A 25,250-nucleotide genomic window follows, 5' to 3' on the forward strand; every position below is an offset into this window, starting at 1 on the left:
TAGGCTTCAGACTGGGTTCTAGCTTTCTTTGGAGTTGCGACTGCATTTATCAGGATTAAGAATAATCTCCTGGTTTTAGTTTATGGAAACTTGGTCATTGTGGTCATGACAAATGGTTTCAACAGTTCTGATGCCACTGAATTGTTGCTTGGGCAATTAAAAGATACTAGTTAATTTAATATTTTGTTTATCTGACAGATATGCCAAGAGTTCAACAGTACTTGGGCATGGGAGATGGAGAAGAAAGGATACCTGGAAACGAGTGTTGAATGCAAATTGGGAATTCTGAAGGTAATGTATTTACTATTTTTTGAAAATGACCCTTTGAAAACTTATAAATTGCAGTAATTAAATGTATTCAATTTGGAGCTGATGTCAGAGCTCGTAACAAACAAATATCACCAATCATAGTTGCTGATGGTCTTGTTAATGGGGATAAGCCTCAACTAAATATGGTGTTTTCTATTTATTTTCATACTTTACTTGTTCGCACTGAAATATATTTGTAGTTACTGTTCTGCCCTTGGAGGGTGTTTACGCATAGATTCATAGATTCTAGGACTGGAAGGGACCTTGAGAGGTCATCGAGTCCAGTCCCCTGCCCTCATGGCAGGACCAAATACTGTCTAGACCATCCCAGCATGCAGTATTCTTTTTTGTTATGTGCATGAGCTAGTAATGAAACAATTTTATCTTAAGTGCAAAGGTGAGAGACGGGGTTCATCTTCAACTTTTCAGCTCATGAGATGAGGCAGGAGTAATGAGCCTCATGTATGATGGCTTAAATTACATGGAGTTTTACTGTAGACTAATATACTAAATAAATAATATCCACTGTTTAGCTAGGCCATTCTCAAAAGGAAGCTTCCCATGTACATTGCTTTCAGATGTATATAAAATACAGAGGTTAGAGTTTCAATGGCTACTTTTAAAAGAGGAAATAGAAACACCACGCTGTGCATGTATGCTTTGGTGGTGGCTTGCTTTCATCCTGTTGTAGTAGCTGTTGGAGCGTTTACTACAGTAGAACCTCAGCTGTGCGAACAGCAGAGTTACGAACCAACCAGTTAACCACACACCTCATTTGGAATTGGAAGTACACAATCAGACAGCAGCAGAGACAAAAAAGAAAGAAAGCAAACACGGTACAGTACTGTGTTAAATGTAAACTACAAAAAAACAAACAAACCTGGAAAGCAGCATTTTTCTTCTGCATAGTAAAGTTTCAAAGCTGTATTAAGACAATGTTCAGTTGTAAACTTTTGAAAGAAGAACCATAACATTTTGTTCAGAGTTACGAACAACTCCATTCCCGAGGTGTTCGTAACTCTGAGGTTCTACTGTACAGTAAAGATGCCTTCATTCTCCTCTGTTTAAAGTTTACTCTTGAACAGATTTAACACCATTCTAAATGGCCACTAACAAGAAATTAAAAACTAATCTTTGATTTACCAAAAGAGTATAATCTGGAGAGGCCTATGCATTGGATCCTCCTCTTTCTAGTTAAGTCACAAAGCCAATAAAGGCAGGTTTAAAAAGAGAACCCAAAACACACAAATAAGGTTTTTTTGGTCGTATCTTGGTGTTTTAAAAAAAAATCTTTCTACATTGCAATTTTTTTCAGTACCTCTGTGAGTGTCAGTTTGATGACAATCTAAAATTTAAGAATATCATTAATGAAGAGGATGCTGATGCTATGCGTCTCCAGCCAATTGGTCGAGACAAAGATGGTCTAATGTATTGGTACCAGCTGGATCAAGAACATAATGTGAGAATGTACGTAGAAGAACAGGATGACCAGGATGGGTCTTCTTGGAAATGCATTGTCAGGTAATTTTGTTCTTTATTTTCTTGTTTATAACTGCAAATTTTAAATCTGATTATCTGTTTCTATGAAGTTCAGATGTTGAATTCAATAAGTATCCTCTTTTCAGAGAGCAGTATTCCTGTCAATTTAATTATCTGTCTTCAGACATACACAGTAGGGAAAAGCACATGCACAACTATGATTTATGAAAAAAAACGGCTTGCTGGTTTGTAGGATAATAGCCAATGCATATTTCATTTTATGGTTTATAAGAGAAACACCATCTAGAGTTTAAAGATCACGGTGGATATATGGCAATAGGATCAGGAGGAGAATTGTGCCCTCTGGAGAATGGTCCCACTATGTCCTGACAATGTGCTAGTGAGGTAAATAGAAAGGAGCATAAACTCTGCCAAATTAAGTGTAAAAATGTAATAAGAAAAGCCAAAGAGGAGTTTGAAGAATCACTAGTCAAAAACTCAAAAGGTAATAACAAAATGTTTTTTAAGTACATCAGAAGCAGGAAACCTGCTAAACAACCTGTGGGGCCCCTGGATGATCGAGATACAAAAGGAGCGCTTAAAGACAATAAAATCTTGTCGGAGAAACTAAATGGATTCTTTGCTTCAGTCTTCACGGCTGAGGATGTTAGGGAGATTCCCAAACCTGAGCCGGCTTTTGTAGGTGACAAATCTGAGGAACTGTCACAGATTGAAGTGTCTCTAGAGGAGGTTTTGGAATTAATTGATAAACTTAACATTAACAAGTCACCGGGGCCAGATGGCATTCACCCAAGAGTTCTGAAAGAACTCAAATGTGAAGTTGCGGAACTATTAACTATGGTTTGTAACCTGTTCTTTAAATCGGCTTCTGTACCCAATGACTGGAAGATAGCTAATGTAACGCCAATATTTAAAAAGGGCTCTAGAGGTGATCCCAGCAATTACAGACCAGTAAGTCTAACGTCAGTACCGGTTAAATTAATTGAAACAATAGTAAAGAATAAAATTGTCACACACATAGAAGAACATAAATTGTTGGGCAAAAGTCAACATGGTTTCTGTAAAGGGAAATCGTGTCTTACTAATCTATTAGAGTTCTTTGAAGGGGTCCACAAACATGTGGACAAGGGGGATCCAGTGGACATAGTATACTTAGATTTCCAGAAAGTCTTTGACAAGGTCCCTCACTAAAGGCTCTTACGTAAATTAAGTTGTCATGGGATAAAAGGGAAGGTCCTTTCATGAATTGAGAACTGGTTAAAAGACAGGGAACAAAGGGTAGAAATAAATGGTAAATTCTCAGAATGGAGAAGGGTAACTAGTGGTGTTCCCCAAGGGTCAGTCCTAGGACCAATCCTGTTGAACATATTCATAAATGATCTGGAGAAAGGGGTAAAAAGTCAAGTGGCAAAGTTTGCAGATGATACTAAACTGCTCAAGATAGTTAAGACCAAAGCAGACTGTGAAGAACTTCAAAAAGATCTCACAAAACTAAGTGATTGGGCAACAAAATGGCAAATGAAATTTAATGTGGATAAATGTAAAGTGTAATGCACATTGGAAAAAATAACCCCAACTATACATACAATATGATGGGGGCTAATTTAGCTACAGCGAATCAGGAAAAAGATCTTGGAGTCATCATGGATAGTTCTCTGAAGACGTCCACACAGTGTGCAGGGGCAGTCAAAAAAGCAAACAGGATGTTAGGAATCATTAAAAAGGGGATAGAGAATAAAAAGGAGAATATATTATTGCCTTATATAAATCGATGGTACACCCACATCTTGAATATTGCGTACAGATGTGGTCTCCTCATCTCAAAAAAGATATACTGGCATTAGAAAAGGTTCAGAGAAGGCCAACTAAAATGATTAGGGGTTTGGAACGGGTCCCATATGAGGAGAGATTGAAGAGGCTAGGACTTTTCAGCTTGGAAAAGAGGAGACTAAGGGAGGGGATATGATAGAGGTATATAAGATCATGAGTGATGTGGAGTAAGTAGATTTACTTATTCCCATAATACAAGAACTAGGGGCCACCAAATGAAATTAATGGGCAGCAGGTTTATAACAAATAAAAGGAAGTTCTTCACACAGCGCATAGTCAACTTGTGAAATTCCTTACCTGAGGAGGTTGTGAAGGCTAGGACTATAACAGGGTTTAAAAGAGAACGGGATAAATTCATGGAGGTGAAGTCCATTAATGGCTATTAGCCAGGAGGGGTAAGGAATGGTGTCCCTAGCCTCTGTTTGTCAGAGGGTGGAGATGGATAGCAGGAGAGAGATGACTTGATCATTACCTGTTAGGTTCACTCCCTCTGGGGCACCTGGCATTGACCACTGTTGGCAGACCGGATACTTGGCTAGATGGACCTTTGGTCTGACCCAGCACGGCCGTTCTTATGTTCTAGGGAACATGGAGGAAGACTGTGTTAATTCTCTAACCTCTTATGCTATCAGTCACAAATTAGTAATGGACAATATTATGCTCTCATTAGAATTGCAGGGTTGAGTTCTAGGCTCATAGAATGCAAAATAATTACTTAATCTAGTACAGGAAGCCAAACACAAGAACCTTCTGAAGTAGAACTCAGATCCTGGATGACTAATGATTGAGTTACAGTGTGCTAGTAACTGCTGAAATGCAGGGGCTCACTGCTCCTCTGAGTTTCAGTGAGCTCCGGCAGTTTAGCCTGGTGACCTTTTCTTGATTTTTCTATACTCAAATTAATTCCTTTCATCATTCTTATTAAAATGAAGGAAAGTGTTTTTGTACTATGTAAATATTTCATTTTCTAACATGTGTACTGTGGCATATTTTCCAAGGAAGAGTCTTTAATTTTGAATTTATTTATGTAAAATTTTCAAATGACTGATTTTTAATATAGTCTCATATAGAACCTTTATTTTAAAAAAATCTAGTCAATTCCAAATGTGTTTAAAGCTGGACTCTGATCAAAAGAGAATCCGCATTGAGTAAAATGGTAAACAAACATGGTGAAAGAGATCTCATAAATGCCAAATACCGTCTATAATTTAAATGGTGTGTGTGTGTGTATATATAGCTATAGCTTTAGCAATTAGTTGTTGAACAAAAAGTTTAAACTGCAAAGTCAATTCTCAGTGGGTTACATAACATGACCGGTGTTACAACTTAAGGAGATTTTAGTAACTGCTTTGTGTGAATAAAGTAAACACAACAAACCAAATCAGCCAAAAGGTAAACTAGGCTCGCCTTGCATCATGCCCCTGTAGACTGCCAGCAGAAAGAGGCTGCCAAAAAGCAAAGTAGGATAGGCTTATGCCGAGAGAGCCCTGGCACCATGTCTCCTGCTGGTGAAACACAGTAATTGTCTCTGAGATCTGAAGTGGGTTTAAAACCACTCTCCATGCTAAACTTGCGCATGCTTCAAGGCTTTGGTTTTTTGTGTGTGTAAAACTGAAATTCCTATCTAAAACAACTTGCTAGGTATTTACTTGAGAGCAGAAATATGAGAGCCCTGACTTCTAATCCTATAGTGCAGCATTGCATCCATTTAACCAGCTCTCAAAGCTGGTTGTCTGTTACTGCTCTCTGCTTCCTTACTTAAACGTTTAAATTGTAACTTTATTTTACTTGCTTGAGCATTAATTTCCCCCCATAATCTCTGCATCAGTATAATTAATTTTAAATGTTCAAATTTTCTAGCCTTCTGTGTATTGTTTAGGGTGGGATTTCTGAAAGTACTTAAGTGCTTTTTAAAAATCCACTTTTAAATAATATAATTGCTCTTCTGTTTCACGAGTGCTGCACTACAAGGCCTTTCAATGAGGGAATCTGATAATTGCTAAGGAAAACAAATGGGCACTGATGATGATAGATTAATAATTACAAAACTTAATGAACAATAGACGCTCAGATCCAAAGCAGGATGTCTGGAGCTTATGGGTTGTTGAGGCCACTCAGAAGGGTCAGCAAGGTAGTTTTAGTTTTACTACAGATAAAATGGCAAGTCATTTAATCACTAAATGATGGCTATTCTGATTGGACAAAGCCGATCCACTGGTCTTCTAGTTTGTAATGCAGCATTCGTTTAAGCAGGTGATGTGTTTTGTTTTAGATGGATGGCTTTGGGGAGAGCCAGTAAAGAGCTTTATCAGACAACTTATTTCTCTTCTTTGTCATCCAGAAACCGAAATGAGCTAGCTGAGACGCTTGAGCTTTTGAAAGCACAAATCGATCCTGCACTGTTGAAAAAGAGCAACCAGCAGGACAGCTCCTCACGTGAAAGCCCTAGCATAGAAGATGAAGATAGCAAAAAGGAGGAAGAAATATCTCCACCAGGTTTTCTACCCTCTTTTTTACCAAGCTTTAGACATTGTGCTGCATCATATCAAAATGTTAAACTTCCTGAAAAATGAGAGGATTAGAATAGGCCTGTTTTTTTTTTTTTTTTTAATTATTTTCTAAGCTAAAATTCTCTGAACCATGTATCAAGGATACATTTTAAACCTTTTCACACATTTTAAAATTCAAAATAATTTGGGTGTGTACTCAGTTTACTTAAAAAAAAAAAAAAAAAAATCCCAACAAATTACATATACAACTTTCCATTCTTTAAAAAAAATGTAACTTTTGTTTTTGTGGTATTTTGTGTAACACCATTGACACTTGACATTTGCTTTCCTATCCCTTATCTTTCTTTCATTTGTCATGCATTAGGTTTCAACCCAGCCTCACGTTTCTAATGGACATGAAACTCCTTCCACCCCCCAAATTTGTGTAGTGGCATAATTGATGTCAAACACCACACCCATAGTTGTGTTGACATTGGCTTTGGCTTTGTATCACAAAATATGGATTTTTCTTCACTTTAGTAACCTATGCTTTAAAATCAAGAGCAACACATGAGTTCAAGATAGTTTTAAATTGTTGGATTTAAGTACAGTATTGTCAGGTAGCTTAATAATCCCAATGAAGATCTGTGATGAGCTTTGTTTGATAACAAGCCCTTAACTGTGCACATTTTATTTTTCTCACCAGTGAAGAAACATTACTTCATTCCTTACTGCTTTGACACTGCATATTTCTGATATGTTGCCTAACTTATTTGGTGTGTTGGGTTTTTAATAGGAATCAGTTAATGTTAAATGCTTCTCCTTGTAGTAAAAGACCTAATTTTTCAGGTTCAAAGCAATTAAAGGTCTGTCTCCCCTGGGGAATCTGGTTTTAAAATTGGTTTGCATTTTTGGGGGGAAATTTCCACAATGGGGACAAGGCTTTCAGGATCACATTGTGCCCTCTGTTACACCCATGCCAATCGTATTAAAGATAGTGAGTGTTATAGGTGTAACTGTGGGCAGAATTTGGCCCAGAGTTCTGGCCTACAAGAGGAAGTATTGCTATTTCATTGACATGCGATGCATGTTCTTCCAAAGAACTGGTGAAGGGAAGAAGCAATTAATACAATGATATAATATTGTGAGGTGCTGTAGAAACAGTGCAGAAATCTTATTAGCAATGATACAGTTAATTGTACAATATCAATAATTAATGCAGAGTATGATCTGTATTGGTTGATATAAGTTTAATATAACTAAGATATTTGACAGTGGCTAAAGTTGCAATTACATTGCAAATAAGAGATGATCAAATCTCCCCAATACTACAGTGTTAATTTCAAGCAATGGTCTTGAAATTGGTTCAGTAAAAACTGGTCAGACCAGTTTAAGCTACCTAAACTCAGGGCTATGCTTTGGCTCTAACTGATTGATTTAAAAGTCTATTTAGCTGAACCAGTTTTAAAACAGTTCTCCAGTATAGACAAGCCAATCATGAGACAAGACAGCACAGTACACCAATCCATCAAAGTTCGCTAATGTCACTATTCATGTTGGGCTAGCATCTGATATGCATTGCTTGTAGAATTTCTAGTGCTAGACAATGGGGTTGTGTCTATACCAGACAATGGAATTACTTGTAGCTGGTTTAGGTACAAATAGTTCAGCACTTAAACCATTCCAGTTGCACAGCCCTCTGGTACCTATCGCACAATCCAAGTAATACTTTCAGAAACCGTATGTTCTGGGAGATGGTGAAATAACACCCTACCCCGGAATGTACTGTTTGTTTGTCCACATCTACACCGACACTAAATTATTCCATACTAAAACAGTTTAAACTGAACCACTTCTTAAATCTGCTGAAAGTCTACTCTACTCAAATGATGTTTTGAGAGCTTGTAAACAGCAAAAGCCCTCTTTGAGAGTGGATGTGAATGCTTTGATGTAGGGAACTAAATCAGTTCTTAGAATGGGGAATTTGTCTAGCATAGACAAGGATTAGAACGGCTGCTGCCCTCTAATGCTAGAAGCTTGAGGGAGAGGCATAGCCAAGGGAAAAGCGTTGCAAAAGAAAGAGGTCAGAGACAAGGGAAGAGGAAGCGGGAAAAGAGTAGACACAGAAAATGTATCCTACTCTTCTCTCTGGTAAGCACTGCCTTCAAGAAAGCCACTTGCAGCATTGAGAAGTTACAGGGGAAAGCAGTGTGTACATCATCTAAGTAAGGAGGAAAAAATGGGTCTGGACCCTTTGAAATATTGTCCCTGGTTTTGCATTCATGGGGAGTTGACTTCTCTCTGACTCCTGAAACTAACTAAATTGGGTTTGTTTTTTCTTTCAAAGTCCCTTGAGTTTCTCCTCACCAATTTTTTTTCCTTCTATACACTGTTTTCTTGTTTCCTGTTTGAATGTGAGTTAAGCTAGCTCTTGGATTCCCCCTCTTCATTTAGAACTAAACCAGCATTTTGGGACGCTTTCATCTGGGAAAGGACTTAAGTTAGTGCAGGGGGAAAGGAATAACTGGGATTTACTGCATTTTGGAATAGTAAGAGCCTTTCATGTGTTGGAAGATCACACTGCAGAATACATAGTGCTATTACATCTCATTTTTTGTTGACTTGTATCACACACCTACTGAAAATTGTATCTCAACTTCTGTACAAAGACCATACCATCTAACTCTGGGTAGATCTGCTCCCTGCAGTTTTCTCTGATGTACTTGTACTCTGCACTTATTTTGTACGTGTTGGTCCCGTTGAAGTCAACGGGACTTGTGTGTGTGAAATGAATGCAGAATGTTACTTATTATTTGTATTGTGGTAGCACATAGGGGACCCAGTCATGGACCATGGCCCCGCTAGAGTGCAACAAATCTGGGTGAATTTTGGTTCAGGACATAGTATTTCAGCTTCTCCTCTTCTCTCTGAAACAGAAAAAAATAATAAGCAAACCCTTCTGAAAATATCATTGTGTGTAAACAAGAGTGTGGTTTGGATGTGGACACGTCACTTGAAGTTCTAGTGTAAGGAATTCTGTAAAACATTTTGTCATAGTGAAATAATGCAAACTGTCAAGTCAGACTTCTTTTAAAAACTAGTGTTACAGACCTCGTGCTTAGATTTTATGTACACACTTTTAGAAAAAAATTACTAAAACTGATTAAGGAGCTAAAAGGTCAGCATAAAAAAGATAGATCTGGGGCTCTGCTGATATTCTCTGTTAAATTTAGAATTATCTCTGGTTTTTAGTTGAACTGAACTGCTGTTCTGTCCCATTCTTTAGCTAATATTTGTCAATCAGACAGCAAATGCCAGTGTTAGGCCAAACCCTTAATTTCATTAGAGAGGACTCATTTTGATTGTTGTAGGATGCATCTTTAGCTTTATTTTTTTATCCTAGAATTCATCTGGTTATGTTATATTATTTTGTTTCTATTTTAACAGGAAATGAATTAAAAATAAAAGAAGAGGAGAAGAACATGGAGGAACAGTCAAAGGAATTGGAAAGCCTTCCTCCACCTACAGTTCCAGCAGATGAAAACATGATGAAAATGGAGAAAGTGGAAGAAAAGGAAATTATAAAACTGCCAGTCATAGTAAAGCTAGAAAAACCTTCAGAAAACAGTGAGGAAAAGCAGATTACCAAAGAAGAAAATGATTCCTTTAAAGAAAATGTCAAGCCTGTTAAAGCAGAAGTAAAGGAAAATAAAGTAGAACCAAAAGATTTAAAAGACGTTAAAAGCAGCACAGATAAAATAACAGTACATGAGCCTGAGAGATTAGAGTTTTGTGTCAATGTCAAAACCCCTCAAGAAGTTGTGGAGAAATCTGCAGAAGAAAGTGAGAAACTTAAAAATGACCAGCAGGCAAAGATACCACTGAAAAAGCGAGAGATCAAGCTGACAGATGACTATGACAGCCCAATAAAGGGGTCCTTGTGTAAATGTGTTACTCCAACAAAGGATGTCTTGAAAGAGGAAGGAAAACCAGAGGAGGAGGGTTTTAGACGAGTGCCTACAATCACTGCTTTATGTCCTGATGGGAAATTGCTAGTAAATGGAGAGGTTACCAGTGAAAAAGTCGCCCAAAATGTCACCCAAAATAATAAGTCAGAACATTCCATTAGCACAAAGGAAGACAGCAGCAGCTCATCGAAGGAGAAAAATTGCATAAGTGGGGGGAAAATATCAGACTCTTTAAACTCTGTTAGCAAAATTGTGAAAACATATGAAGATGAGAAAAATGTGCCTACCGACAAAGAGGTAGCTGCTACGATCTCTGAGGTTTCTAATCAGAAAGTGCCTTTAAAGGAGGAATCTAGTCTTATGGAAAAAGAGTCCCTCAACAGTATGACTTCTGAGGTGGCAATGGAGGACTCGTGGAAAGCAGGCTACTGCCCCAAGAAACCTGAAGAAAAATTAGCTTTGAAAACTAGGAAGGACAGACGACCACCACTCAAAGAATGTTTAGAAAAGCTGGAAAAGTCCATGAAGACATCCACTCCTAAGGAGCCACCCAAGCTTGATCTAACAGATGAAGAGGGTTTGAAAAGTAAACATGAACTGGAGAAGAAATCTGACTCTCCAAAAGCAGCTGAAACACCTCCATCATCTATTCCTCCTGTTCCTTCCGAGAAATCTGCTTTAGAAAAAGAGGGCTCAGATTCCAAAAACATACTTCCTGATGAAAGCAAAGTTCAGGAAGGATCAGATTCAGAAAAACAAAAGGAGGAATTTGAAGCTCCCCGGACAGAACCAGATAAACAAGATAATGCCCAAACCTCTAATATAGAGGAGTCTTCAGAGACTAAAAAGGAATCTGCAGTACAAAAAAGCAAATTTAAATATAAACTGGTTTCTGAAGAGAACATCTGTGTAACAGATAACAAGGAAATAACCTCCGAGAGGCAGAAGGAAGGGATCAAGTTAACCATCAGGATCTCCAGTAGAAAGAAAAAGCCTGATCCACCTCCGAAGACTCAGGACACCGAGCAGAAGGAAGAGGAAGAAGTCAATGTTGGTCGCACTTTAAGGAGGTCTCCAAGAATATCTAAACCTACTCCAAAAGTGGTGGAGACTCGGGATCAGAAAACTGACAAAAAACGAGGTGAAGAAGAGGAGGAGAAATTGGCAGTGCTGCAAAAGCAAGACCGAAGAGAGGATGTGAAAAAACAAGAGAAGGAGTCCAATTCTAAAGTGAGCAAGGTAACACCATTATAGTGCACAGGAGGAGATGGTTGTTTTTGATCTAAGGAAAACACATTTGTGGAGGAATGTTGAGAAGCATGCCATTATGTCAAGTATCAGAGGGGTAGCCGTGTTAGTCTGAATCTGTAAAAAGCAACAGAGGGTCCTGTGGCACCTTTAAGACTAACAAGTATTGGAGCATAAGCTTTCGTGGGTGAATGCCCACTTCATCTTGCGTCTGATGACGTGGGCATTCACCCACGAAAGCTTATGCTCCAATACTTCTGTTAGTCTTAGAGGTGCCACAGGACCCTCTGATGCCATTATGGTCAATTTATGCATGTTACTAGTCCAGTAACTTGGTTAGGGCAGTGACTGATCTGAAAACAGCCCCCAGGAGAGTGCTAATAGCTATTAACATCATAATTTGTAAGTGTCAGAATTCTTACGTTGAACCTGGTTTTAGAATAACTCGTGCAAATTATTTTATTTTCTAGAGGAGCTTATCCTTATTAATCAAACCTTCAGGATGCTTTAAATCCTATAGGTCGGATGCTTTAACCATGAATAAGATGCTGAAGATTAACTGTGTGATGTATATGCTGATGCTTGGTCAATTTGATGATGATGGCGGATAGATGGCAATAGGAAAAATGTTAGAGTAAAGTAGTAATGATATGTAGAATTTAACAGGAGTTTTGTTCTTGAGAGTAGCTGAACCACTTTTAGAGGGATTATGAGGTAATTTCTCATCTAGGCTGAATGTAGGTTTTATGTTGGGTTCAGAAAGCGTGTTTTGCATGAGAAGTTTATCTTTCAGGCACAGTTTTAAAGTTTTTATAGAGTAGAAATGATAGTGAGCTTGCAGGTAGAAGACATGTACAGCCTGCTGTTAGCCATCTATGACTGTTTTCTTTTTGACCTGTATGCCTTCCTGAAAAGTTAATTAAAATACATTTAAAAAACAGGAAGATAGAGGCAATATTTTTCTTTTTAAAAGTGTCCTTGGTAAAAGGACATTGTCAACTTGAAATCTAGTTAATTTAAAAAATGAATAACTAGTTTTTTTTTTTTTTCAGGTGCTATTCCTGTTCTGAATCCCCTTACTAGCTTTCGTAGTTCTACAAACACCTTTTTCTCTGTTTAAAAAAAGTTTTTTTTCTCTCTTCTGTTGCAGTGTGAATAACCTTCACAAACAAAATGAGAAATTGACCTTATAGGACAGGTGAAACTGTTATATAGCAAGTGCTGTCAAATGCCTTACATAAACTGCAAATTACTGAGATTTTTTTCATCTTTCAGTTCTGGTAATAATAGGTGCTACAAATAACAATATGTTAAAATTGAAACAAGTATGGTCTTAAATGGACATAGCTTTTGAAAGACTTAATGATCTAAATATGTGTAGTGAGATGCAAAAATTAATATAATAGAGAATTTGGGGCCTGGTTTCCTTGTATAGAACACACACATGCACACAGTCCTCTCAGACATCTTTCTCCTCCAACCCCACAGGCAGAGAGAACGCTTAACAATGAGAGCAATTTATCTCTTACAATATGATGATTGTAAAAGTAAAATAAAAGTCACATTCTGTAATTTATCAGAGGGGTAGCCGTGTTAGTCTGAATCTGTAAAAAGCAACAGAGGGTCCTGTGGCACCTTTGAGACTAACAAGTATTGGAGCATAAGCTTTCGTGGGTAAGAACCTCACTTCTTCAGATGCAAATTCTGTAATTTGTTTTTCTAAAAGGAAGCAATGATAAAAATATGTTCTCTTTGGATTGAGGAAAGGCAGCTTTAAAATAAGGTTAATTGTACTCTGGAGGGGAAAAGTTTACGTGTTAAAGTTCTCATGTTCACTATGCAAAATTACCTTGTCAAAGTAGAAATTTTAGATTTTGATAGCTCAACAAAGGAGTGGAGTCACATTCTAAAGCTTCGTCTTCACGTCTTTTAAACCTCACCTGAAGCATTTTCTTTGCCTATACCTTTTAATTTCCTTTTTTCCTTTAGTTGTAATTAGTTCTGTAAGGATTTTTGTACTCAATGAAAGATCTACTCATTGAAGCTGCTCTATCGGGGGGAGGGATAGCTCAGTGGTTTGAGCATTGGCCTGCTAAACCCAAGGTTGTGAGTTCAATCCTTGAGGGGGCCATTTAGGGATCTGGGACAAAAATCTGTCTAGGGATTGGTCCTGCTTTGAGTAGGGGGTTGGACTAGATGACCTCCTGAGGTCCCTTCCAACCCTGGTATTCTATGATCATGCTACATTTTCCTGTAGCTGTTCTGATTGAAATGAATCAGTTCATTTTAGAGAACATTTACTCAAACTTAAGTGTGATGGTCTTTTTAACTTGGAAAACCCACAGTGTAAATGACGAGGCAATGTAAGAGCCTTTTGCTGTGTTTTATCTTTGGACCACTAGGTCACACAGAGAAGCAAAGTGCGGTGGACAGGAACTCGAACTCGTGGCAGGTGGAGATATTCAAGTAATGAAGACAGCGAGGAGTCTGAGACCGAAGAAAACTCTGAGGAGGAATCTGAGGGGGGAGAGGAAGAAGAGGAACCTGCACCTGCTGATGATGATGAACCATGCAAGAAGTGTGGCCTTCCCAATCACCCTGAGCTAGTATGTTCTTGATCTACAAAATAGTGTGATGGGAAAAAACTTCCATTAATCACCCTGAAAGTGATGGTTTTTTAGACTAGTAATGTATAAAACATAGCTATTTCTGCCATGAGAGAGCTTTCTTCTGAGAGATGAATGGTATTTTATGATAAACAGTCCCTCCCTGGGAAAAGCAATGGGGCAGGTTTAATAGGTGGTAACAGTAAGGGGGACATGGATAAGACTACAATATGTCCACTATTCATCTTAATACAAATAGGCTTTTAATGCTGTGGGTATGCCCTGATGGCTTGGGGCTAAGATGAAATTCCAGCATGGCCCCCCTCATATCGCTTGTCCTGTCTGCTTCCAGTCTGAATCTTGCTGACTGACATGATGGTGGCCTGAGGAGGAGGAGGCAGGATTCAGAATCCAGCTTGATCACTTCAGCCTTCCCCAACATTTACTCTCTCTCCCTTCCTCCTACCAGTTCTGAGTCTCATGTTGGGAAAAGGGAGGGTGTATGAGACAGATCATTATTCCTGGAGCAATTCTGCGCCAAAAAACTCAAATTCTGCACACAATATTTTAAAATCCTGCATATGTTATTTGTCAAAATAATACAATATAATCATGCCAGTTTCAATTAGTTTGGTGATTTATTTCAAAATACCTGTCAATAAGTGTGTGTGTAACAATACAGACAACAAAAAAGATTCAGGAAATGTTTTTTTGACAAATAGATTTCTTACAAGTCATATTAATACAGAACTTTGAGTAATAATTCATTTAAACTACAATATAGAAACATATTTCCCGCACCCCTCAGAAGTAATGCAAAGGCTTAGGGGAGTCAGGGATAATGGAGGACCTGAAGGAGAGGGAAGTAATTGCTGGGAAGGACCCTGGGAGAGAATCTGGGGGGTTGTTGTGCGGGAGGAGAGTGTTATGGAGTTGGGGAGCCTCCCCCATGCAGACCCTATCTAACCCTAGTCTCTCCCATTCAGTCAGGCACATCTGCCCCTGTCCCCATGCAGAGGTGATGCATGGGGGGAGGGAGGAAGGGCATGCACATGCCACCCTCTCTTCCCCTCCCCCAGCCCCGATTGCTCAGCCACATGGTGTGGCCAGGCTCCCTCCCTGTGGAGCAGCTGAGCTGGTGAGCTGTGCCAGGCAGAGAGAGGCAGGAGAAACCGCTGGAAGCTGTGGGGATGGGCTGCTGCTTTAACTCTGATGGGGAAAGCAGGAGGAATAGCTAGGAGCTGCAGAGAGGGGCCGCTGCTTTCTGGGACGGGCGGGGTCCAGCTTTCCTGAAAGGGGGGCTACCTGGGGAGTGAGTGGCTTGAGCTGTTCTGGGGTTGTGGCCTATCAGCAGGTATGGGTCATCTCTGTCCCCATGTGTCCCTGCACCCCCACTCAGTCACACCTCCTCCCCATCCCCATGTGTCCCTGTACCCCCATCTGGCCTTGCATCCCTACTCCCATTCAGCCCCTGCCCTAGTCTGTCTCCATCCACTGGCCCTTTTGAACCCCATTCTGAGACCACCCCAGCAGCACCTTGTGCCCCACTCTGTCCCCCTATATCTTGTGCCTCCTCCCCTAGCCCCGCGGGCAGGGCACTGTGAAGAATGCAGCCTCTCTTCCACCCTATCAGCTGCTGACTGCTGCAGCTGGTGAGCCAGCCACCCTCTTTTCTGGTGCCATAGCAGCCTCTGGTGGCAAAAGGCATAACTGCAGAGCCTCTCCAGCAGAATGTATTTTCTGCAGAGGAAAAAAAACCTGCATGGGACATGAATTCTGTGCGTGCGCAGTGGTGCAGAATTCCCCCAGGAATAAATCATTCTCTGGCCTCCTTATTGGGCAACAGCTAGCTTTTAACCTTCATTGTGTGATGTTTTTGATCCCTTTGACGTCACAGGCAGAGAATTGGGACCATTTACTTGGAACCAAGAGGGAAGAGTGCAAGTTTATTTCACCCCCTAGGATGTCTTATCTTTTATAGTGTATACTCTGTTATGTTTGTACATAGCACCATGAAGATCTGACTTGGTTGAGGCCTCTAGGTTCTAGAACATAACATAAGAACGGGCGTAGTGGGTCAGACCAAAGGTCCGTCTAGCCCAGTATCCTGTCTTCTGACAGTGGCCAATGCCAGGTGCTTCAGAGGGAATGAACGGAAAAGGTAATCATCAAGTGATCCATCCCGTCGCCCATTCCCAGCTTCTGGCAAACAGAGGCTAGAGACACCATCTTGCCCATCCTGGCTAATAGCCATTGATGGACCTCCATGAATTTATCTTGTTCTTTTTTGAACCCTACTACTGTAATATAAATGAATAAATCTCACACACACACACACACACACACACACAGACAATTCTAAACAAACATTAAGGTTGCAAAGTCAAGCCGCTCAGAAGTTAGGAAAAGGCAAAATTAAGGTTCCCATTCAATCTTAATTGAGCCCCTTTGTACATATGCATTATGGGAGAGTCTTAATTGCATGATCATATATTATTTTTCCTCAGGCCCCTTACCTCATTCAGTGTACAGGATGGATGGTGCTCAATTAATGAGCAGCTATTCAATATTTTGTTTTAACCTCCATTGTTCAATATATGCATCCTACTCAAACCCTGTTCGGAAAACAGAATTATTAATTTCCTCATGGACTTTCTATGGCACTCAGACTATATTATATCTGAGTGTTTCACAAATGTTCATTTATTTTCAAAACACCTCTTGTTAGGAAAGGGGCTGTTATTATCACCATTTTATAGATGGTGAGCTAAGGCACAGAGTACTTAAGGTCAAAAGTGTCCACTAATTTTGGGTTTCCAATTTCAGACTTCAGCACCTGATTTTTCAGAGTATGTAGCATTATATGGTGCTTTGTGTTTAAAGCACAATTGTGTCTGTCAGTACTCGTCACGTCTGCAAATCAGAACCCAGGATCTCAAATTAGGCATGCCGAGGATGAGAAGCGCACAGTTAGTGGCCGCCTGTTAAAAGTTGGGTTGAAGTGGCTTGCTGAGCATCACAAAGGAGCTCTATGGCAGAGACAGGGATAGAAACCAGTTTTTTACAACAGACTTATATAGCTTTAACCATGAAATCATCCTTTCTCTTCCTGTAGTCCCCTTCCTCATTCACTACACACCTTCCAAGTTCTGCAACAAATGAGGCAGGGATCCTGTGAAAAATAAATATATAACTAAAGACTTTATCATAAATACAAGAGTAGCAAATTAAAGTTTCCTAGGCAACCCCTAATTCTGGCATTTTCTAACTTTTGAGTACTTGCCTTCACAGCCTTAATTTTCCTCTAATGTCGCTTTTTGGCATGTAATAGTCACTTTAATTGCAGACTGAAGTCAGAACACTTTTTCTCCATCATAAACTGAATAAAAAGAAACCATCAGACTTCTCACCTGGTTCACTCTGCTTTATTTTTAAAAATCGGTTCAGATATTTATGAAGTAAGTGCACAATCAAGTAGTTTGAAAACTACTTGCAGCCCAGTATAAAAAACAAGTGTTCAGAAATCATCCAGCTTGGTGCCATTTAATGTGTAATAAAGTCCAGGCCCATAAAGGTCCAGACCCAGAATTTAAACAATAAAAACATCTTTTATATGAAATTTTAAATAAGACAATTATGACATATCTTGAATGTAAAACCCCATGCCGTTTGGTGATGAAAAATTGGGTTTTACATTCTGAGTATGTCCTTTGGAATAATAAGGTTTTATTACTTTTTCCCCCCTAAATAAGCCATGGGACAACAATCTGTGCCTCTTTTAGAGGTCATTACTTTTTCTCTAACTCTTATGACATGGGGTTTACTGTGCGTATGCATTAAAGGAAAACTCCAGGGCAGTATATGATCCTCTGATGATTACTTGAATAATTCACCAAAAACTGGGTCTTCTATATAACAAAGAATGAATTCAATAGGAAGCTGCAATATGGGGTATCTGAGAATGCAGGGTAGGACTTGAGAGAAACAGAGAACCCATTTGTGTGGATAGGAAAGGAAAGTAAGGGGTAAAATTTCAGAAAAGCCACTGCTATGTTCAGCTTTGAAAGTTCTTGCTCTTCCATGTGGAAGCAGCAACCTAGTCTCAATCTGCATCATATGTCTGGAGTGCTTGCTGAGACGCATCATCATTTGCAGCTTCATCTGAGGCCATTCTCATTTGTGAAGGTAATGTGACAAGTGTTTCCTAAAAACTGTTCTAGAGATCTGTGTTGCATAAGTATATGTTCATATGCAGTAAATTAACTATTTAAGGATCATAACTTATCACTGGAGTTTTCCTTTATATTTTTTCAATATTGTAAGATGCTGAATACTACAATATTTTAAATGGAATGGAATTCATAAGAAAAGTATAGCCTGAATATTCGTGAAGACTTCCTGACATTGAGTTTCTTTAGAAGTGGCATTATCTGCTCAGTGAAGTGCTGAAAACCCCATTGCTTGAGATGCTTACCACTAAATTGAACAAAGGACTAGATAGATGACTATTCTCTATAGCATTTTATTTCTAATTTCTACAGTTCTGCTTTAACAACACTTGCCACTCATCTTTAACATTTATATTTATCCGGCAAATCATAATGATCACTCATGCCATTAATCCACAAAGTAAGCATTCTTTTAGTTATGTGACAGACATGCCAGCATGGTTGAGACCACTTTAGTAGCTCCTTGAATGAATTGCATACTCCAGTGGATGTGCACACAATTCACATCAACTTTGCCATCTCCTGTTTGATAGAAAAGAGGCATCTAGGGTTTACTCTGATAAATCAATATGCATTTTAACAGCTTCCTAATTCTGTGTTCTCCTATGATTCTAGGCAATCCAGATAGGGTTTGTTTGTGTCTTTACACGTGATAAACAATCCAGAGTTAAGGCTGATCATCCTGGTACATCAGCTGTTCCATGAAAAGACATGTTTTATCTTTCCATAAAACCCTACAAATAAGTGATTTTGGAGGTTCTGAAGTTTGTACAGATCAGAATATTTATGCAGTTGTTTCAACACTACCTAGAAAATAGCGTTAGAACTTGTTACCTGCCAAGAGGTGCAAACTGCTGCTAATCTTTTACTTTATTTCCACAGATTCTGTTGTGTGACTCTTGTGACAGTGGATACCACACAGCCTGCCTTCGACCCCCATTGATGATAATCCCAGATGGAGAGTGGTTCTGCCCACCTTGCCAACATGTATGCTTTCTAGTTGACTAGTTTTCATCTCTGCTAGATGCTGTGGAGAATCACTGTTTGATTAACAAACTATTTCTGGTGACCATCTTTCTCAGTTAAAAAATAACCTCTCCTTTGGGATGCATTGCCTCAACCATCCCCCTGCTCTGTTATTAAACCGAGCTGGAGATAACCTTTTCCTCACTCTTTTTTCTTTTTTTCATTATTAGTAGATGGCTATTGTACTGCTTAACAGAATCACTTCTTTCCTACCTTTGCAAAGGTTACATCAAGGAAACAGTAGAATTGGAAATATTCATTCTCTTAATTTTTCCTGTAAGAAAGACTGAATGAGGGAGTGCAGCACTAGTCAAGGAAGCAGCTCTGGTTGAATCCCACTTCCCGCCCCAGACCTACTGGTTGGAACATGCAGCCAGGTGCCTGTAACAAGCCAGCAGGAGCATGTTTGTGATATGCCAGTCGGTCTCTGCTGAGAGCGAGTGCTGTCACTGCCTAGCAGCAGGCAAATTTCAGTGCTTCCTCTAATGAGGCTAGATGCTCCTAAAAAGTATTTCAGTGCAAACATATGGCTGGCCTTCCTGTGAAATAGAAGGTGCAAAAATAGTGAGTTCTTCAGGGTAGATGCCTGGAGTTTTAAAGGCCATAGTGTGACTAATACTTTTCCTGCTGCAGTGATTGGGGAAGAATTAGGCACATTACAGAGGCAGCCTGGTGGATCTTATACCCCATCTTTGCTTCCAAAACAGCTAGATCACTTGCATGTCACAAGCAGGGCTGCTGCTGTGCAAAAGATGCTGATCAGTGATGATGTATAGTTGTATTGTGCATCAAAATTTGGCTGTTTCTGTGGTCTTAAGTATTTTTTAATTTAAATAATTAATGGGTTGAGAGTGTAAGAATTTTTTCTTTACATATGAAGTTAGAAGTGCTACTCGCACCTGATTATATATAAAGCACCTCCCCACCGAGGTGCTAAGGGCACTGTTGACTAATTCCTAGTAAGTACATAATAAAAAAAAAACACCTAAAACTACAAAAAAGACCAGCGGAAAGTATATGATGGGAGAGGAGGAATGGATGGGAGAGAACAAATCACATCTTCAAAAGAGAAGTTTTAAATGTGATCAAAGGAGAAAGGTTCTACAGTGATTGCAATAAAAACACTTTTGGGAGAACTTTTGCACATGTAACAAGTGTAATGGGAAAAGGCAGGTCTCCTGCTGAGAGAGCAAAGCAAGTTCTTCTCATAGGGGCCACTTACTTGTAACAAAGATCAACTCAGTTGCTGACCTAAGACATAATGTTAGAATCCCTACAAAGCAGGTGATATATCTGTGAATAATAACCACCTACATGATGATTTGATTATTATCTTGATATTAGATGTGGATATAAGGTCTTATAGCATACAAAACATTTTATTTTTTTTATAAAAAGCACCACAGTAGTAATCAATAAATGGAAACTTAGTGCTATGTGTTTTCCAATGAAATAATAAAAATGAAAGTTTACAATCTAAAAAGTTAAACCAAAAATGAAGTGTGGGAAAGAGGACTAAAACGCACTATGTATGTATGGATATAAATAAAATAAAATACAAACTACCTCCCAGTTACCTTTCTGCTAACTATACAGATTTTAAAATAAAAAAACAGGGAATCATTTAAAAGTATGTTTATTCTAAACACTCATCTTTAATACATGCACTGGGCAGACTGCTTTCTACAATAGATACCTCTCACCGGAAGGGTTTATCTCTCTAGCAAAATGTGTTGAAATTTGTGCTAAAGTGTACCTTAAATTTAGAAGACTGAACCTTCACTACATGCCATGTTCTTGCCAAGTGGGTATTCCAACAGAAGTAATATTGTGTTGCTACACCACTAAAGTCTCTGGCAGAGATTAAATTATCATAATAATCTTAGGCTATATACAGGGAAATGCAAAGAAAACTAGGAATTTAGTTTTAAGTATTCCACGCGTAGACACTTATTCCTATTCCAGAGATCACTAAGGCAAATGTGAAAACAGTGCATTAAGTGTCTGAATAAACTGATTAATGAAGTATTTGCTTATGCAAGAAACTGATACTGTGTATTATCCCCTCAGAAATTACTCTGTGAGAAGTTAGAAGAACAATTGCAAGATCTGGATGTTGTCTTGAAAAAGAAGGAGCGGGCAGAGCGAAGGTACTGAAACCTAGTTGGCTGTGTTCACAAACTGCTCACAGTGAGTTGCTAGGCAAAGTTGATCAAGCGTTAAATGGACCTGGATAAGTATGTTAATGAGACCTTGAGCTGATAAGTTTGTTTTTGATTAATACCCATGAACTTCCTATTAATCAGGGAGTTTACTGCTGGCAGCAAATCTGGAGATGCTTACAAGAGGGTAAAACAGAAGTTTAGTAGTTAAAGATGAGGGGATGGTGTTTACTAAGGTTCAGTCATGACTTCTGAACATGGTTTGGTCCTGCCTACACTTGCAGTTAAATAATTTTCAGCACTGGTTCATCTGCACCCATTGCTAAGACAGTCAGCAATGTGTAAATTTCCTAGTGTAGGCAAGTTCTGAATCACCTGACGTGGCTACAGACATTTCTAATGTAATGTGCCTTACATACTTCTGTTGCCTTTTTCACCTAGATTAGTCTGAAACTTCATCTACACTACAGGATCACACTATTGCATGTTACAGTGGTCTCAAGTTGTAACTTGAGATGTAGCTCTGTGTCCATCCTAGCAGTCATCCTGGTTAGTGTAAATCAACACTGTGTGTCCACAAACAGAATTTCTTCCAACTGTTGCAGTAACAGTGCATTGTGCATAGCAGTCCCACAGTTCACAGCACAGATATCTGAAACAGGTTTGTGAGTAGCAATCCACAGTTGGGAGAGGCGCAGTATTTCTTAAAACATTAATTGTGTGCCTTTAAAAATTAACTTTAACACATGCATAGTAAAGAAATTTTGATTCTCTTTTTATTTACGATACTGTATGTGGTTCAAGTCAGAGCCATGGCTTTCTGTTTTGTCTGTTTTTATAAAATGGGTTTTGTATTAAAGTTATATTAATGCAAAATTAACAGTTGAAAACTTTAAAAGATGGGAAATACAAAAGTTAAGGTACCTCCTAGCAATGTTAACTCTTCCACATAGCTCATGTATAGTATTTTTCCATTCCTAAATGTTCAAGTAGCACACACTTTACTAATGCTATCAGACTTGTCTTCTTCATCACCAGTCAGTCTATCTTGCTTTTTAAATTTGCAGCCTAAGTGTTGCATTATTGTTGGTTTTGTAATTTTTACAGAACAGCATGCTGTTCAAATGTTACTTCTGTTTTATATGGTGAAAATTACTATAAGAACAAACATTCAAAAGTCTGATCCTCCAGCCAAAATAGTCTAGTTTCCTCTTCTACATTCGATTTTTGCTGCTTTTTGAAGCATCTGATCTCTATTGGTGGAAGAGGCAGGGCAGTAAACTTGATGGCACAATTTTCTAATCTGGCAGGAGTCCAGTGCTGCTTTATTGTGGTATGTTACAGGGTAATCATGGTGAAGAGGGTAGAAATCCTGACACAGTGGTGTTGGAAAAAGTCCAGGGTCCTGGTTTTTATCACAGTACGAGTACAGTTCTTAGCTAAAATGGGAAAATAAAGGTTATTTGGGCACAAGAGCAGACAGGTGTTAAGACACTATTTGCTGTACTAGAGCTCAACTTTGTAAACCTATGTTAGCTCTTCATGTTTTTTAGTCTTTTCCTTTGGTGGAAAAAGAACCCCCTGAAGGAATTAAAGCTCTCACTAAGAGTACAATGGTCTGATCCTTTGTGTCACTGCAGTCACACTGCTAAGTCTCCTAGTTTTGATTATTTCCCATGTAGCCCAGGGTTTAACTTGACAGCATTCAAGGTTCTCATTGAAATTGGTTTAGCTATTCAGCAACACATCCATACACATCCCCAAAATGGCAGGTTATGGCTAACTTATTTTTAATGAATATCACTGACTCCGTGGTGGCAATAACAGTTGTGACAAAAATGTAGACTTGGGTCAAAATCTTTCTCTTTCTACTCCAGCTTACTGAATTTCAGGTTTTTCATTTATACACCTACTAACGTTTATAACCAAGTCCTGCCACTAGATGGAAGCAAAGGCCACTGAAGATTTTGCTGATACTAATTTTGCATTTAAATCAGGGGTTCTCAAACCTTATCAGAAGGTGCACCATATCTTTGATAGTGTCTCCTGGGACTACTTTCCAGTTCCTGGTCACCTCTTAACCCATGCCCAGTCTCATGGATTGTCTCCTCTCATTCGTAATATTATATCATCCCTGTGGCAACTGCGGCAGTTAATTACACAGAAAAATAATAAAAACAACAAGGAGTCCTTTTGGCACCTTAGAGACTAACAAATTTATTTGGGCATAAGCTTTCGTGGGATATAACCCACTTCATCAGATGCATGGAGTGGAAAATACAGTAAGGGGGTATAAATATACAGCACATGAAAAGATAGGAGTTGCCTACCAAGTGGGGGGGTCAGTGCTAACGAGGCCAATTCAGTTAGGGTGGATGTGGCCCATTCCCAACAGTTGACAAGAAGGAGTAAATATCAACAGAGGGAAAATTATTTTTTGCAGTGACCCAGCCACTCCCAGTCTTTATTCAGGCCTAATTTGATGGTGTCAAGGTTGCAAATTAATTCCAGTTCTGCAGTTTCTCGTTTTTGAAGTTTTTTTGTTGAAGAATGGAGACTTTTAAGTCTGTTATTAAGTGTCCAGGGAGATTGAAGTCCTCTCTTATGGGTTTTTGAATGTTACAATTCTTGATGTCTGATTTGTGTCCATTTATTCTTTTGCGTAGAGATTGTCCGGTTTGGCCAGTGTACATGGCAGAGGGGCATTGCTGGTACATGATGGCATATATCACATTGGTAGATGTGCAGGTGAATGAGCCCTTGATGGTGTGGCTGATGTGGTTGGGTCCTATGATGGTGTCCTTTGAATAGATATGTGGACAGAGTTGGCAACAGGGTTTGTTGCAGGGGTTGGTTCCTGGGTTAGTGTTTTTGTTTTGTGGTGTGTAGTTGCTGGTGAGTATTTGCTTCAAGTTGGGGGGCTGTCTGTAAGCGAGGACTGGCCTGTCTCCCAAGGTCTGTGAAAGTGAGGGATCGTCCTTCAGGATAGGTTGTAGATCCTCGCTGGAGAGGTTTTAGTAGGGGGCTATAGGTGATGGCTAGTGGCGTTGTTACTTTTTTTGTAGGTGTTTGTCTCTGTCTGAGGGATTGGAGCAAATGCAGTTGTATCTGATGGTTTGGCTGTAGACAGTGGATCGTGTGATGTGGTCTGGATGAAAGCTGGAGGCATGTAGGTAAGTATAGTGATCGGTAGGTTTCCGGAATAGGGTGGTGTTTATGTGACCATAGCTTATTTATATGGTAGTGTCAGGAAGTGGATCTCTTGCGTGGACTCGTCCAGGCTGAGGTTGATGGTGGGGTGGAAATTGTTGAAATCCAGGTGGAATTCCTCAAGGGCCTCCTTTCCATGGGTCCAGATGATGAAGATGTCATCAATGAGAAACTGCAGAATTGGAATTAATTTATACCTGCTTGCTGTATTTTCTACTCCATGCATCTGATGAAGTGGGTTATATCCCACGAAAGCTTAGGCTGAAATACATTTGTTAGTCTCTAAGGTGCCACAAGGACTCCTCGTTGTATTTACAGATACAGACTAACACACGGCTACCCCTCTGAAAAATAATAGTACGAGATAATGTATATGTAGGTTCTTTTAATGCAGTTTAACAGTTAGAGATAAGGAAAGCCAGTGCATCTCCATGGCAGGCAGTTTGAGAACTGCTAGTTTAAATGTTGAGCTTTCATTTGTTCCTCCTTGGTAAGGAAGGTACACACTATTTCATCTGCCTGTTTAATATAAGACCTTTGCTACAACATTGCAGGCTCCATACTTAATGCTGTTTTTTTATCCCCTAATTTCCTACACAATCTGTTGGGTTCCTGACTGTCAGAATTAGGATCAGTACTTGAGACCCTTTCTAGTAAAACCTGGTTGAATTTT

At 39.2% G+C, this 25,250-nt stretch overlaps 1 protein-coding gene across 4 annotated transcripts in view; it reads left to right on the forward strand.

Moving 5' to 3' along the window:
- RSF1 (remodeling and spacing factor 1) overlaps positions 1 to 25,250 on the forward strand; it is a 127,386-nt gene that overhangs the window by 53,595 nt on the left and 48,541 nt on the right. For 3 of the 4 annotated variants that reach the window (XM_054015795.1, XM_054015792.1, XM_054015794.1), the window contains exons 3-9: positions 199 to 291; positions 1,625 to 1,830; positions 5,981 to 6,135; positions 9,576 to 11,335; positions 13,747 to 13,950; positions 19,062 to 19,166; positions 21,276 to 21,355. In XM_054015795.1, the coding sequence (XP_053871770.1) occupies positions 199 to 291; positions 1,625 to 1,830; positions 5,981 to 6,135; positions 9,576 to 11,335; positions 13,747 to 13,950; positions 19,062 to 19,166; positions 21,276 to 21,355 (2,603 nt within the window). The remainder of the gene's footprint in view (positions 1 to 198; positions 292 to 1,624; positions 1,831 to 5,980; positions 6,136 to 9,575; positions 11,336 to 13,746; positions 13,951 to 19,061; positions 19,167 to 21,275; positions 21,356 to 25,250) is intronic. The other variant, XM_054015793.1, reaches the window with a different exon arrangement.

Source organism: Malaclemys terrapin, chromosome 1 (genome assembly GCF_027887155.1).
Source record: "Malaclemys terrapin pileata isolate rMalTer1 chromosome 1, rMalTer1.hap1, whole genome shotgun sequence".
Lineage (NCBI taxonomy): Eukaryota > Metazoa > Chordata > Testudines > Emydidae > Malaclemys > Malaclemys terrapin.